General features: G+C 31.8%; 1 protein-coding gene across 1 annotated transcript; it reads right to left on the reverse strand.

Annotated features, from left to right (window-relative positions):
* Window positions 1-211: 211 nt before the first annotated feature.
* On the reverse strand, window positions 212-14,906 carry LOC143052059 (uncharacterized). Its single transcript, XM_076225032.1, has 4 exons — window positions 14,615-14,906; window positions 11,879-12,013; window positions 1,205-1,393; window positions 212-255 (listed from the first exon to the last, which is right to left on the reverse strand). Exons 1-4 carry the CDS (start codon window positions 14,835-14,837, stop codon window positions 212-214), a joined length of 591 nt encoding a protein of 196 aa, XP_076081147.1. The 5' UTR covers window positions 14,838-14,906.
* Window positions 14,907-15,126: the final 220 nt, after the last annotated feature.

Consider the following 15,126-nt stretch of genomic DNA (forward strand, 5'->3'; position numbering starts at 1 on the left):
GTGTGGCCCATGAAACTTCCCATATGTATTGGTGAGGACCCAAAGATGATATTGGATATACCATCTTCAGCCTTTTTTTCAACGTGTGATTTCACATTTTCAGATGCATTGTCAATAATGAGGTTTTTCATATATCTGACGAACCTTCTAAATTCCATTGGTATTTTTGATGTATATCTGTATCTATTTCTGAATTTCGTGAACACTTCTATTACATCGTCTCTATTCTTGACACATATACTGGCATCTGCATTCCTGCGTAACAAAATTTGAACAACCTTACTATGACCTAGTAATGAAGCTATAAACAAAGGGGACATACCACTGACCGTGCATTTATCTATTTCGATACCTTTTTGGTTAAGAAGGGAAGACACAACCTCTATATGACCTTCCTGACACACCACAAACAGCGGGGTAGCTCCATCCATTCTGCTTTTATTCACAATTTCAGGTTTATTTGACATAAGGAGATCCACGATATCATTGAATCCTCCTTCACAAGCTGCATATAACGGTGTTTCCCATTGACGTGTATGTTTTTTTACATTCACCTCATCAACGTTGTGATTGAGTAAAAGGGATACAATCTCTGTATGCCCCTTTTTGCAGGCGATGAACAGTGGCGTAGTCTCCTTCTCTTCATCGAAATTACCACCTATATTTACATCTATGTTGACTGCTTTATGTTTCAGTAACATAGATACAATATCAATGTGTCCATATTTACAAGCTGCAAACAGAGGTGTTTTGCTGTAGTCGTTTTGGCAATCATTTATATCGATTTCCTCCTTAAGTAAGAGAGAAACGATCTGTGTGTGACCTTTTTTACAAGCTTCATAAAATGGTTTCGTATAAAAGCTTACTACAATGCCCGTCATTGTATTAAAATCAGCCTTATCCTTATGGTTCAGTAGGATAAACAATATGTCTGGATAATTTTGAAGACACGCTATTTGTAAAGGATATTCTTCGTATTTGCTACAGCTGTTGGTATTTGCGTTGTTATCGAGGCACCAGTTTACCAGTTGTATATTACCAACATAACAACATACTGCCAAAGGTGAATCTCCAGTATTGCTGTCTATTGTTTTTACTAGCCCTGCTTGTTTAACAACATCAAAGTTTTTCAAATGGGTTAAGAATCTACACAAAAAAGTTTGATTGTTCAAGTTTATATTTCCCAAAACATCATGAACATTACCTTGCATCCAGTCAGCTATCATCCTTTGTATGTATATTTCGACAATATCTGATGTAGATTTTACACAACAATCGATTCTTTTGCTTGTCAAAATAGGATCAACATATTTGTTTAGATGCTGTTGTAATTTGTCGATATTCAATTCATTTTCTCTTCTAACTGTGACCATGGCTATTTCACATTCGCTATCTTCATTAATGAACAATGTGAATGTACCTGAACTGTCCTTAATAATGGTGGTTTTGCAATCGAATGAGTTTGAACTTCTGGAATGCGAAGAAATATCGCTTCCAGACCAATACTTTTGATATTTTTCAAAGTATTGCTTTGGTATAAACATAAGGTAACATTCATCTCTCCGTACCCTTATGTCCTCAAAGTTTCCATTCGTGGACATAAACATTCGACTTATGAATTTACTACTTCCTTTCTGAATCATTGATTCTATTTCGTCTTTCGAAAGAGAGCTTATATGCCTATATATTTCTTCACGGAATGTTTTGTTCTCAGTATTTCTGTTCATTGGTAAATACAAAGATTTTTTTAAGTCGTCAAGTACCCTTTCGATGTACATATGTAAATGATCTGTCGGTACTACTATTCCATAACGTTCATATTGCCAATAACTTTCAGCTTTTATTTCTTCTTCTGAAATCACTAGCATCCGATTAATAAACTCACTGGTGCCAGCATGCTTGATGATCGTTTCTAATTCGTGTCTGTTGATGTTCGTCATATATGTTTGTAATGTAGTACGAAAAAGTCTGTTTTGCTTATTTCTGTTATCTAGTAAGAATGATTCAACGCAATCACTGTCTACTAAATTATCAAAAACTCGTTTTGTATAAAAAGTGGTGCAATCACTAGGTATTACAATATGAGGTCTCATTTCCATATTAATATTAACTTTCTTATCTTCTGCTTCTATTAAACACACATTGTTGATAAAATCAATACAGGCAGTGTCAATTAAAACCTTTACTTGCTCCTTGTTTAGTTTTTGGATGTAGGCGTTTATGCAATTTATGTTTATATTATTCCTTTTATTCAGTATGTAACTAAAAAGTTTTTCGGATTTAGTCATGGCCTTGAATATCCTTTCGATACATCTGTGAAGTGCTTTTTCAGAAGGTTCGATCAAGAAATATTGTTCACTGTTTGAAGTTATTTTTAACAAAAACCTTTCACAAAGATCTTTTTCATCACTATATTCTATCAGAACATCTGATAGTTGCTGAAAAGAATGAATATAATAAGCAAGAAAATTGAAAACTTTGTGATGAGGTGCATGATACACACCGTCTTCTTTCGTGACGACAATGCTGTGAAAAGTAGTATCAAGTTCTTCTTTTATCTTTTTGACAGATATCCCATCATGGATGTCATACGGCTGGCGTAAATATAAAATTTCAACTCTGGTATCTACGATTAGTTTATTTATGTACATCCTTTCAAACGAATGAATCATTTTTTTTACTTTTGGAACTTCATCATTCAGCAAACTCTCCTCTAATTTATTGTTGAATACAACCAAGAGAAACAAAGCACACAATTTGTGGTGCCTTTCTTCTTCACTTCCGTGGAAAAGTTTTTCAATATACCATTTTGCAAGGTTTACTGCACCCCGTCGACACATGGTTGTCAACGCTGTCGGTCTACCTCCAGCATCTGTTAGGTTCACCAGTTCGGATATCTTTGATGGTTCAAGGTTATCCAAATGTTTCAAAAACTTATCAACGAAAGATTGATTTATCAAGTTATTGTTTTGTATTACAGCATTTAATTTTCCTCCTCTCCAATCTGCTATCATCCTGTCCATGTATGCATTAATGAGACTATCTGGACACATTATGCATCCCGACATATCAGAATCATCCGAAATGCGAGATTGTGCATCTGTACATTTTCCCTCTATTTTCAATTCCCTCTTAATATCTACTGTGATCATCTGATGAAAAATTTCAACACTTGCTGTATGCATCAATTCTATCATTCTTGATAAATGAAGTGTACTCGTGTAATTGCGTACACTATCGATATTCCTGTTATACCTTATATCACGTATGAAAGTTTCAGGATTTTCTATTAAACTCCAAATCCTTTCATTGTACATCTGCAAATATTTGTCCTGCACTAGGATACCGACCTTTTCATAATCTTTGGAACTATTAAGTTTTATGTCTTCATTTGAGGTTACAAATAGTTTATGTAGAAAATCATTACCTGCTGTTTGAATAAGTTTTTCGATCTCATGTTCTTGTAGTTGTGCCATATAACTCTGTAATAATTTGTGGAATAAATTTGTGTTTACATTCCTATTACGCCTAAAATAATTTTCTATGTTTGCAGATTTTGTCATTCCCTGAACCCACCGATCTACGTACATATGTAAGCAGTCTGTGTGTATGATAATACCATAACGTTTATACTCCCAGTCACTATTCTCTCCAATATCGTCGACACTCATTACGCATAATCGATCTATAAAATCTTGACTTGCAGTTGAAATCAATACTTTCATTTTCGATATTTCAAGCTGTTCCATGTAGGCAAGTAGTTTAGTATGGAATAGTGTATTCATTCTATTTCTGTTAGAATTCCTATGCTTTTCAACATCTTGAGATCTTGAGATTTCATTAAAAACCCTTTCTATATACACCTGCATGATGTCATCAGGTACTTCTATTCCATAACGTTTGTATACCTGAATACTACTTTGCTTGATATCTTCTACTGTCATCACAAACATGACCTGTACAAAACTTGTACTGGCTTTTTTAATGATTTCTACAATTTGTGTTGAACTAAAACATGCTATGAATGAAAGTAACGAGGAACGGAATGACGGGTTCCTTGAACTTTTACATCGCATCATATAATCCATTACATCATCAGATTTGGTCATGTCATCAAATATTCTGTTCAGGTATTCTTGTAAGAGATCAAGGTCTATTAAGATTTCATATTCATCGTTCACGGTACTGTCAGTTTCATTCAGAACAAACATAGCACGTACAAACTCACTACTAGCTTCTCGTATCAGAGTTGAGATTTCACATTTTTTAAGCTGTTTAATCAAGTTGTGTAATTCTGTTGCGAAAATGGTATTTCTTCGATCATTACTATTTCTATTATGTCGCAGATATTCCTTAATATTGTCACAAATTTTCATATCATTGAAAACTCTTTCAATGTACATGGTCAAGTGATCATCTTGCACACTTATAACATATTCTTTACGTTTTGTGTCATCCGACTGACCAGTATCCTTAATCAGAAATCTTTCACAAATAAAGTTCTTATCAGCATGAATTATCAATAACTTAGTCAGATCATTGTTTGTAACTTCGTTCTTTGTTCCAAAATAATAAGCCAGAAAATCAAACAATTTGTCGTGAATGGCATGAAAGATACCTTTTTCATTCGACACAAAGGTTCCAGTCAATGTGTTAAGCTCTTTTATCAACGATTTAAATTTTACACATTCATTGATGCAACACTCCTCACGTATATCCTCTAAAATCTGTTTGAATTTGACATCCTCAACTGTTAAAACTTTCTTATCTAAGTGATTGTTACAAATAACCAATAGCAAAAGGGCAATGAATTTGTACTTACCTTCCTTACAGTCGACGAAAAGATCGTTAAGTTCTATTTCAAAACTAGAAAAGGGATCCTCTAAAAAAGATTCCAGGCAAAAATTTGGCTGGTCTTTATTCGTATTTAACATTTTGCATAAAAGAGGAAAAAAGTCATACTGATATAAACGTTCAAATTTGGTTGTATCAGCGTCCCCTAAATACTTTAATAACATACTTTCTTTTTCTGATTCTGTTAAAGCTAGTTTTTCTTCGACTAAGTTACATATACATGTTTGAAAAAGTGTAAGATCTGAATGTTTAAAGCCTTCATCCTGAAATACCTGTAATCTACATGTGAACATAAGCTTTGCATGGTTTGTCTCTAGAATATGATTTATATTCTTCAATAATTTCTTCCATACATCCAGCCTGTTTGTGTTTGCTGTAAAATTTCCACACAAATCATCTACGACAAACAAGGTTGGTCTGTCGGACATGTCATGTTCCCTTATTTCTTCCGGACTGTTCACTTTGATAATGGTATAACCTTTTCTTTCCATTTCCAATGCCACATGTTGAACTAGAAACGTCTTTCCTACTCCAGACGGGCCGACAACAGACACGCACATATGTTCATCTATGCACTCCATTACCGATTTACTTGCCCTTGTATCAACGAAATATTCGTCTTCTTTTTTCCATTTTTGTAATGTTGCAATCATCCAATCTGAATTGAAAACAAAACATAATGTAGATTTAGTGCCGATAACGAGAGAATATTTTAAATATTCTGGCAGATCAATAAAAATCGGCCAAAAAAGTATCTCAAAAATTTTGCATACGTTCGGTTCTTTGTAATAGCTAAGGCGTTTTGTGAATAAATGTTTTTTTCCTGGTCTGCTTTTCATATATGAGTTAAAGGGCATGGTGCATACAATAATTTATTGTTTCAAATAATATAAGAGTCTAAGGTACTCTGTCATGGGTTTTACCCTTATAAATTAATGTCTCATAATCGGAGAGAGTAATGTACTCTATCAGATATTTTTTATCGTTACTAAATTTTGTTTTTCATCACTCTTAGTAATTTATAACCTAGTTAGATATCCGGTCATTTTCATAACTTATCAATCGTAATGTGTACACTGCGACTAAAATCATTAAACCATAATAACAAACACTTGTTTAATTGAATTGCAGTAAATATACTCGTTTGCATTTCGATTATCTTGAAGACGAACTTATGATTGCAAAAATATAGCGAGACAATTTAAATAAGAACATTCTTTTTTTAAATATTTGACAATTCAGAATATGTGTTTTACCTCAAATATTGTTTTCATAATTCATTTTTATTTCTTGTTACTATTAATCATTATTTCTTTAAATGTCATGTATGTCATGCCATACATATAGACGCGACAACAACAACATGAAAAATACATGTTTTCGGTTTGTCAGTTTAATGTTTCAATTTCTGTCATAATATATTTAATTGTAAATTAAGAATTATCCAAAATAAAATCCGCCACTTTAAAATGTTGCTTTGACATTACAATGATTGTCTTTTTTATTTAACTTAAAACTTGAATTGAGAAAATTAACATAGAAATCCTTCAAAAAAAGAACTTCAATCGCCACAACTATTTTTCTCTCCCAAAATTTTTGCCAGCGGAAACTCTGATGATGTCAATATAATTGTTTTCAGTTTTTATCATAAATTTCCATAAAAAGGAAAATAAATCTCGACTCTAAAGTATGAATATGAGTCACGAAACACCTTGTGCATGTTCAATGCATTCATCGAAATAAATGTATGACTCAAATGCTTCCGTCATATACATTTAATGCGCACTACATTCTTTTTCAAATTGCCGTACTTAATTTTACTGACCGTATATTAAAGTTGTATTTTTGAAATCAAACACAAAGTCCGACCTTGTAGAGCACTAATCTTAGACACGAATATATTTGACGAGATCTTCTGAATTGAATTTGTTTTGCTTTATCTATTAGAGCGTCACTGATGAGTCTTTTGTAGACGAAACGCGCGTCTGGCGTATATACTGAATTTAGTCGTGGTATCTATGATGAGTGTATTAATAAGTTAACAGAGAGTGTTTACCGTGATTGAGATTTTATATTTTGTGTTTATTTGAGTTTCCCGAAATGACATTCTTACATTTAAATCATATTTAGTAACTTTGGTGATCACGAATTTTGCAATAATAGTACAAGACAATGAATTTTGTCTGCAAATATGAAAAACAACTTATCGAAAATATTTGATGAAACATTCGTAGGTTTGTGTTATTCAAATTCTGTTTAAAATCATAGATTGTTTGTGGTAATGTTACTACCTGGTTGTTTTCTTGTGTTTTTTTTTTATTTCTCCTATCATTCATATAACAGGATAAATAATTGAATGGTAGAAGGTAGCATAATGAATGACGCAACAATTGTTATGCTAGTTCGGATAGTTATCGAAGGTACCAGGGATTATAATTTAATTTGCCAGACGAGCGGAACGAGAACATATTAATATTGAATACACTAGAAAAGGGTTTGAGTGCTATGATAGAAGGGAACTTGGGTAGCCACTTGAAAATGAGTGTATACTTGATAGATACAGATATGTTCCCAATCTTGTAACATTATCGCAGCACTTGGAATGTAATTTGAAATTAAAAGGTAACATTTAAACTGTCTCAGCAACAGACTACAAATGTATAATTACTGATGTAAACCCGAAATAAGAAAATTTAATTATTGTTTTCCAATTAGAATAAATCTGTTGAGTTAAGATATTTTAATTTTGATTTATAAATACAACAGTACGACATTGTACAAGGAGTATTCTTGATCATATTGAATATCAATTTGTACTTGATATGGATTCATTTTCTATTGTTGTCTGTATGTAGCAGGTTTAAATACTATACCTGGAAAATTCTTTCGATTTAATTTAAGTTCTTTGATTTCAGCTCTTAGCTGCCCAATGTCTGAAAGTAAGAAAACAATGTTACGTTAATAAAATATATAAAGGCAATAACGGTTTCAATTCATCACAGATTTACCACAGATTTTCAGGTCAGGTGACTTGTATACAAAAGTGGAATAACCCATGAATGACGTTACCAATATTTTGACGTTAAGGAATAGAGTTAATAATTTCATTTTATAACTGGAGTAAAGTCTCTTAAATGTTATTTGATATTTAAGTACACATTAAAATGTATTTGTAATTTAATCCCGAGTTGCGAATGATTATGAATGATCGTAAATGATTGCCAAAAGTGTAAACAATGTAGTGTATTCTTTGCTCTTATACTAAAATCAGTATTACATATATAAAATACTAATATGTATGCATTTTCTTATCAATAAAAGACAAAAATACCTTGTTTAGTTCCATAACATTTTGCCTCTTCTATTAATTTTTCGACATTACCAGATTGCTCTTCTAGTAAATCTATTCTTTTTTCGAAATTCGTAGTATAGCTTTTAATTTCATTGCATGTTGATTCAACTTGACCTTTTAAATTATCTATGTCCGTTTTATTTTTGCCTACTACCAAATATAATTTATCAAATTTATCTACAATAACGACTTGGAAATTCGTTAACGTAGTTTGATGATCCTCCAGGTTAGCAATGCTTATATTAATCCGAGTCAACTCTTGATGGTTTTTATTTTGCATTTCCCGTAATCTACTTGACGTATTACTTTTATTTTCTTCAATCTGCTGTCTTGTTTTAAGCTCATCGATTATTATTTGTTCCTCAATACTTTTGATTTGTGTTTGAATCATAACCTTAGCACATTGTTCTATCTCCATTTGTTCTTGTAGGTACGAAACTTTTGTATTAAGCTTTAGCTGAGTTGACAGTAAATTTTTCATCGTATTATCCAGAGTTATCGATTTAGCTAGAATTGCATCAGCAACATCTTGTGCGTTCCCAAGACCTGTTATTGCCTAAAAATAAAATTGGCCTTTTAATATATCATTTCCAAATAAGGAAACACAGAATGGAGAATGTCAGAAGTGCAATTGCAATAACTCTCATGTTTAAATTCATGATATTTGTATTTTCTTTCCCAAATTTCTAAACCTCGTCCTTGAGTTATACATAGTGTAAAACTTAAATTAATGTTAACAATATAAGATGGTGATGTTGATGATGATGATATATTGATATGGTATGATTTCCAAAGAGACAACTATCCAGAAGACACCACGTGACACAGAAATTAACAGCTATAGATTATGAAACGGCCTTCGACAATAAGCAAAGCCAGTGTCGCATAGTCAGCTATAAAATTCCCCGAAATGACAAATGTAAAACAGTTCATACGAGAATACTAACGGCTTAATTTATGTAAACAAAATGAACGAAAAATAAATATATAACACATCAACAAACGACAACCACTGAATTACAGGCTTTTGACTTGGAACAGTCACATACACACATAATGTTACTGGTTTATACATGGTAGTGGTATTCCAACCCTCCCTCTAACTTGGGACAGTGGTGTAACAGTACAACATAAGAACGAACTATAAAAAAAAGTTTAATCTTTGTCACACACGAAAGACACATTATTTTGACTTTGTGACAAACTGTCATTTTTAAACATCTTACTGTAATGTTGTGTTGTCATTTTAATGTGATATTTCAAATGGACATAAAAAAGGGAGGTTAAGCATGCCACAAAACCAGGTTCAACCCACCATTTTTTTCTTTAAAAAATGTCCTGTACCAAGTCAGAAATATGGTCATTGTTATATTATAGTTCGTTTCTGTGTGTGTTACAATTTAACGTTGTGTTTTTTTTGTGTCGTTTGTTTTTTCTTGTATTTGAGTGTCAATTCACATTATTATAAGACGTGTCACGGTACTTTTCTATCCCAAATTTTTGTTATTCGCATCGGATTTTGTATAATGCTTAGTTCGTTTATGTATGTGTTACATTTTAATGTTGTGTCGTCATTTTCTTGTATTTAATGCGTTTGCCTCGGTTTTGGTTTATGACCCGGATTTGTTTTTGTCTATCGATTTACGAGTTTTGAACATCGGTATACTACTGTTGCCTTTATTTACTGCCGCGTGCTTAGCTGAAAAGAAGCAGATTACAAACACTTAAGTCTTTGATTTATCTTGGCCGTGGATCAATCCCGTGAGCTCTAGAGGCGGTTAACAATATAAGGATAGACAGAGCTTTGCTTAATTTTGTAATATCGGTCAGCGATTTATATATTTACAAAAATGTAGTTCTGATTGTTTTCCTTTTTTGGCATTGTAGATTATCATATAGTCCATTGCTATGTATATTGACGTTTGTTTTTGTAACAGTTCAGTGTTTCTGTTATTTTGGTTGTTTTTCTCTTATAGTTGATGTGTTTTCCTCGGATTCGACTTGCTACCCGAATTTGTTTTCACGAAATCATTTTATGTTTATTTAAAAGCAGTATACATTATTGTTGAGAACATCGTCTTCTTTTTTTTATTTCGTAGACTGCCTTTTGGTTTTTTATTTTTTATTTTGATGTTTGGCTGTTTGTCCTGTGCTATCCATAAAACAATGGGTAGGGTACCTTAGATTGAATGCTTAAATCAACATAAAGTATTAAACATCTAATAGGTAGACACACAAGTAATTTTCCATGACCAAAAAGAATTTAACGAGCAGATTGATACTTTAATCAGTAAAAATACTTGTTACTAATCTTAAAGATGCTTCAGAAGGGATTTAAGCTACTTGCACCACACTGGTCAGTTTACTTGTATTTGTTTACTTTCTACGTTGAAAAGTTGCCTCAATGATATAAGAGATATCAATTTGTTCTGATGTTATCATTTTCAGTATGAGCGATAAAAACAAACTTTAAGATATATAATCATATAAGTATACAAAAAGTATAAGGTATTTAACTTTGTCATGTTTTCTTGTTGTTTTTTTTTTTAAACAATTCGTGTGGACAAAAAGATATTTTGTCGTTTAAAAATTATTAAAATTGCAAGATAAGCAAATTTCATAGTTGTTAAAATTTTATATGCTTTATTACCAGAAAATTAATAATTACAAATCAGTTTTCCCGGAGAATATATGAATAAAAAGATAAAAATGAACCAACGATGGCTTATCAAAACCGATGTAAAAGCTATTAAATTTTAATCGAATCCATGTGAATTTTGTGTAATTTTTTATTTTGATTGTTGGTTGGTTGGTTTCCAAACGTTCAATGGCAAATATGTCTTGCATGTCAGCGCAAGAAAAATTAACAGTATACTAGGTAGATCCGGTAAAAGAGGTCAGCTGGGTTGCAGGTCGGAAATATTTTTACTGTCATGGAAAATGACGGTATATTAACTTAGCCTTTCAACAAGCCACCTGCGGACCCCTCACAGATTTGTGGCAAGGGTTCTTGACGTGAAGAGAGCGTTATACTCTCTCAACACGAGGCATCGGGATTAACGTCCATATTCTGACCGCACGTGGCTGCGCTCTTATTTTCATTTTCCTATATATCCAAGTAACTTTTTTGCACTCATTTTCAGAGGTAAAAAAATCTCTTAGATGGTCGGTGACCGCCATTTTTTTTTGCATTTTTTTTTTCACCATGCTTCAAAGTTTAAGTTCACAAAGTATTTTTTTTCTATACCCCTGAAACACATTAACTCAATTGTTTAACTGTTTACTGGTTTTGAAATAAGGTAATCAAAATGCAGAAAAGTGAATATCCGTTTATATCATGGAAAGGTGTCGACAATTTCGATATCATAATTTTTTCTACAATGTCTGATTAGAAGGGATATGATTGTTTATGATGCATTTATTGATTTTAAACATTTATCTACGGCAATATAGATTATCTTGAAGAATTGTATTACACAGCGAATGTTTGGAAACAATTTCATTACAAAAAATGAATCATAAATTAACTTATTTAAATTACGTTATATCATATTTTACATACTGTTTCCAACTCTGTGCAGATGTTATTAAAGTCGTTTGAAACTATTTTGCCATCTGCCGAGTGGGACACTAAAAAGTTCGTGTAAAACTTAATTCTCGCTATATTGGCACCATCACTGATATCACTCGGCAGTGGCAACTGATCAAATCCTGACGGTTCCGGAGCAACCACAACAGGCGAAATGTTCCGCAGCAGACATACCATTAATGTCAGGTCAAGGTCGGTTGATACAACAGGTGGAGATCCTGAAAACGGAAAAATTTATATCATAAACAAATTCAGCCAAACCTTCTTTTTATCCATATAGTAAAATATATGATCAGACACTCTCCAACATAATTGATGTAGGATATTCTGAATGTAATAATATATTCTTAATGTTATAAAGATAGATAATAAGATATAAGATTTTATAATATTAGATAAGTGGTAGTTAAAATATTCCGTCGAGTCAAGTTATTGAATGCAGAGATTTACTATGTATATTCCTTGCTATAGGACATCCCAAAATATATTTTTCAAAGTTAGCTAGCCCGACGATAACAAATTAAAAGCAATTTTTCAGTAAATGTAACACAACTTATTCGGGCGGGGTCTGAGAGAGCATTTCATAAAGTTGTACATATTTAAATCAAAAATGATCTTATGCATGGGTTTTACTTTAATGGGGCTCGTGGCTCAAAATGAAAAAAAAGTTAATATAGGATATCGCTATATTTTTCTATAAATGAACTTTTTTTTATCTTATACTTAATAGAAAAATGAATTAAAAAATAGGGTCACCGTTCATTAACGCTCACAATTTGCCTTCGAAAGAAGCATACATTTTTGTAAAGGTACTTTTTTTCTGTTGCACTAATAGGAGAAAAAGAGGTAATATCGAAATAGAAAAAGAACTTAATTACAGAAATCGCTTACATTTTACAATAGTTTAGTTTAAGTACAGCTCATTTGAAAACAATAATAACAAATATATTAGATAAATTAAAAAACAAGATATTTCAATTTCAATGCCAAAAAATGGCATGTTTGCACTAAAGGGAGATAATTTTGAGCTTTTTCAATGATACATACATGTTAAACGTCATCTTGGGCCAAAACGAATTGATTCATTTTTTATACCCTCGAGCCTCCTTTAAAAACCAATGCAGAATATCTTGTAAACTTTTATATCAAATGATAGTTGAATAAATGGTAATCACTATAGAACACGTTCTAACATTTAACATTGAATAAAAAAGAGTGTAAGAAATTTTTTAAGGAAGGCACATCTTGCCTGTTTTTCATAATTGAAGTATCTGCTTAGGTTCCGAGTTCCGGGAAATGGTACTCCAATATACCAAATTAAATGTACATGTATGTTGTTTTTTTAAGTACAAGCCACAGCAAGGTGTTACTTTGAAATGCAATTACTGTCACTTTATTTGAATCCATGACAAATTAGCTGTGACTGCTTTAATTAGGGAATTTCTCATAGAAAACAATGCCGAGATAAATTAGAAGTGTTCCTCATATAACAGATTATCATCAAAAAACACATTTTGGTGTTATGCCCGTTCAAATGGAAATTGGTCACATTTGATGTCAATTATTGTAGTTAATCATTTGTTTTCAATGTACAATTCTATTTATTGGCAAATCCAGTTCTTAATTTGCCACAATAATGTATATCAGCCGGTTTTGGTCATTTAGCATGCATACAATGAAACATTACCTACTATTACAAAGTTCAATATTTCCGACTGAAGTAAAAGAAACGTGTATATAGTAAAAATATATCTCTTGGTTAAATACTCCTATGATTTGTTTTATTTGTTTTATTTTATTTGTTTTTATTTGGGTTAGTATTTCATAATAAAAGGTAATTGATATGCACTCGGCTTAACCAAGGCCTATTTTTATTTCATGAAAATATAGCGAATATATGACATATTTGTAAGACCATCGTTTTCTTTCTGGAAACTAACAAGTTAGAACTGGTGGTATTGGCAAAAAACTTCATATTGATCATTGATAATATCCATATGCAGTTTATTTTGTATAAATATAAAAAAAAGATAATTTAAAAAAGAAAAAAAATGCTACATAGAAAAGAAGTTTCATGCTCATATTATGTATTTACTAACGTGAAATTGTGAATTATTCGATAAAAATTGGTCATGCCATGAAGAATAAAAAGTTACGTCACCCTAAAGTAAAAATTTGTTTCTCCTTTCTGTTTGCTGTTTTTACTAGGCACCACTTTCAGTAAACATGATATTTTTCCACTTTCCTTGATTGATATCCCAAATTCTTTTTTTTAAATCTATATATATGTTTAAATTCAGCATAGACTTTTTAAGCAAACAGAAAAAAAAGAGTCCAAAAACAAAATCAGAAATAATGGACTATTTTATTTCCCGCCATGTTTTGATATGCACCAGAAACGGGAGTTGTTATACAAGACTGGTACGTTGTGATATGAATATAATCCATATATGTCTACAATTCCAATTTGAGCCTTAAACCAGTAAAGTAGTGTTGTTTGGATAAAAGCTATGATAAGCTGAATAATAATATACTGGTGATCACTGTAGAACACTTTTTGACTTTTAATTTTGACATGCAATGACTGTCACTTTATTTGAACTTAAGACAAAATAGCTATGACTGCTTGGAATTTGGGAATATAACATCGAAAGTAATGGGGCGATAAAATAGTAGTGTTTCCCAAAATATACAGCTTAAAAAAAATAAGACCAATGGGGCAATGAATTAGCGATGTTTTTCCATTTTGTAAGAATTTAAAAGTAATGCACATACATAATAAAAGAATGCGTTTTGAGAGTACATCATATAAAACATACCTGTAGGAGGATATAATGTTTTCCACTGCTGTGCAAAAAGAATTCGTCTACTCCTTGGTGGTGGATTATGAAGATTAGATAAAATTGCCCTGTTTGTTGCGAGGTTTAAATCAGCTGATAAGTTTGGATGATTTCCATCAAAAAACCTCTTAAGGACAGGAGTAACTACTCGATAATGAAGGTAGACAATCCGCAAAAAGTTCTCCTCTTCGGGAGATGTCATACTGAGTTAAGGTTTAATTCATAAGTGATAGCAGTAAGTACATGTGTCCATCATTGTATGATACCTTGAAACAATCTATAATTAAATAAAAACGATATTGCTTGCAATAGTAAATGCATAGTAGTAATTTGAAACAAAAAGCATAGAAAAACAACTTGAATATAAGTTATCGTCAAAAACAAATGCACCTGTTAAACAATGGAATTTTAAAAATAATATTACATTCCTGTGAACACCAATTATATCTCTGTTACAGCAGACAATGTTCATGTACTATAATGAATCACAG

The sequence above is a fragment of the Mytilus galloprovincialis genome, chromosome 11, assembly GCF_965363235.1.
Source record: "Mytilus galloprovincialis chromosome 11, xbMytGall1.hap1.1, whole genome shotgun sequence".
NCBI lineage: Eukaryota > Metazoa > Mollusca > Bivalvia > Mytilida > Mytilidae > Mytilus > Mytilus galloprovincialis.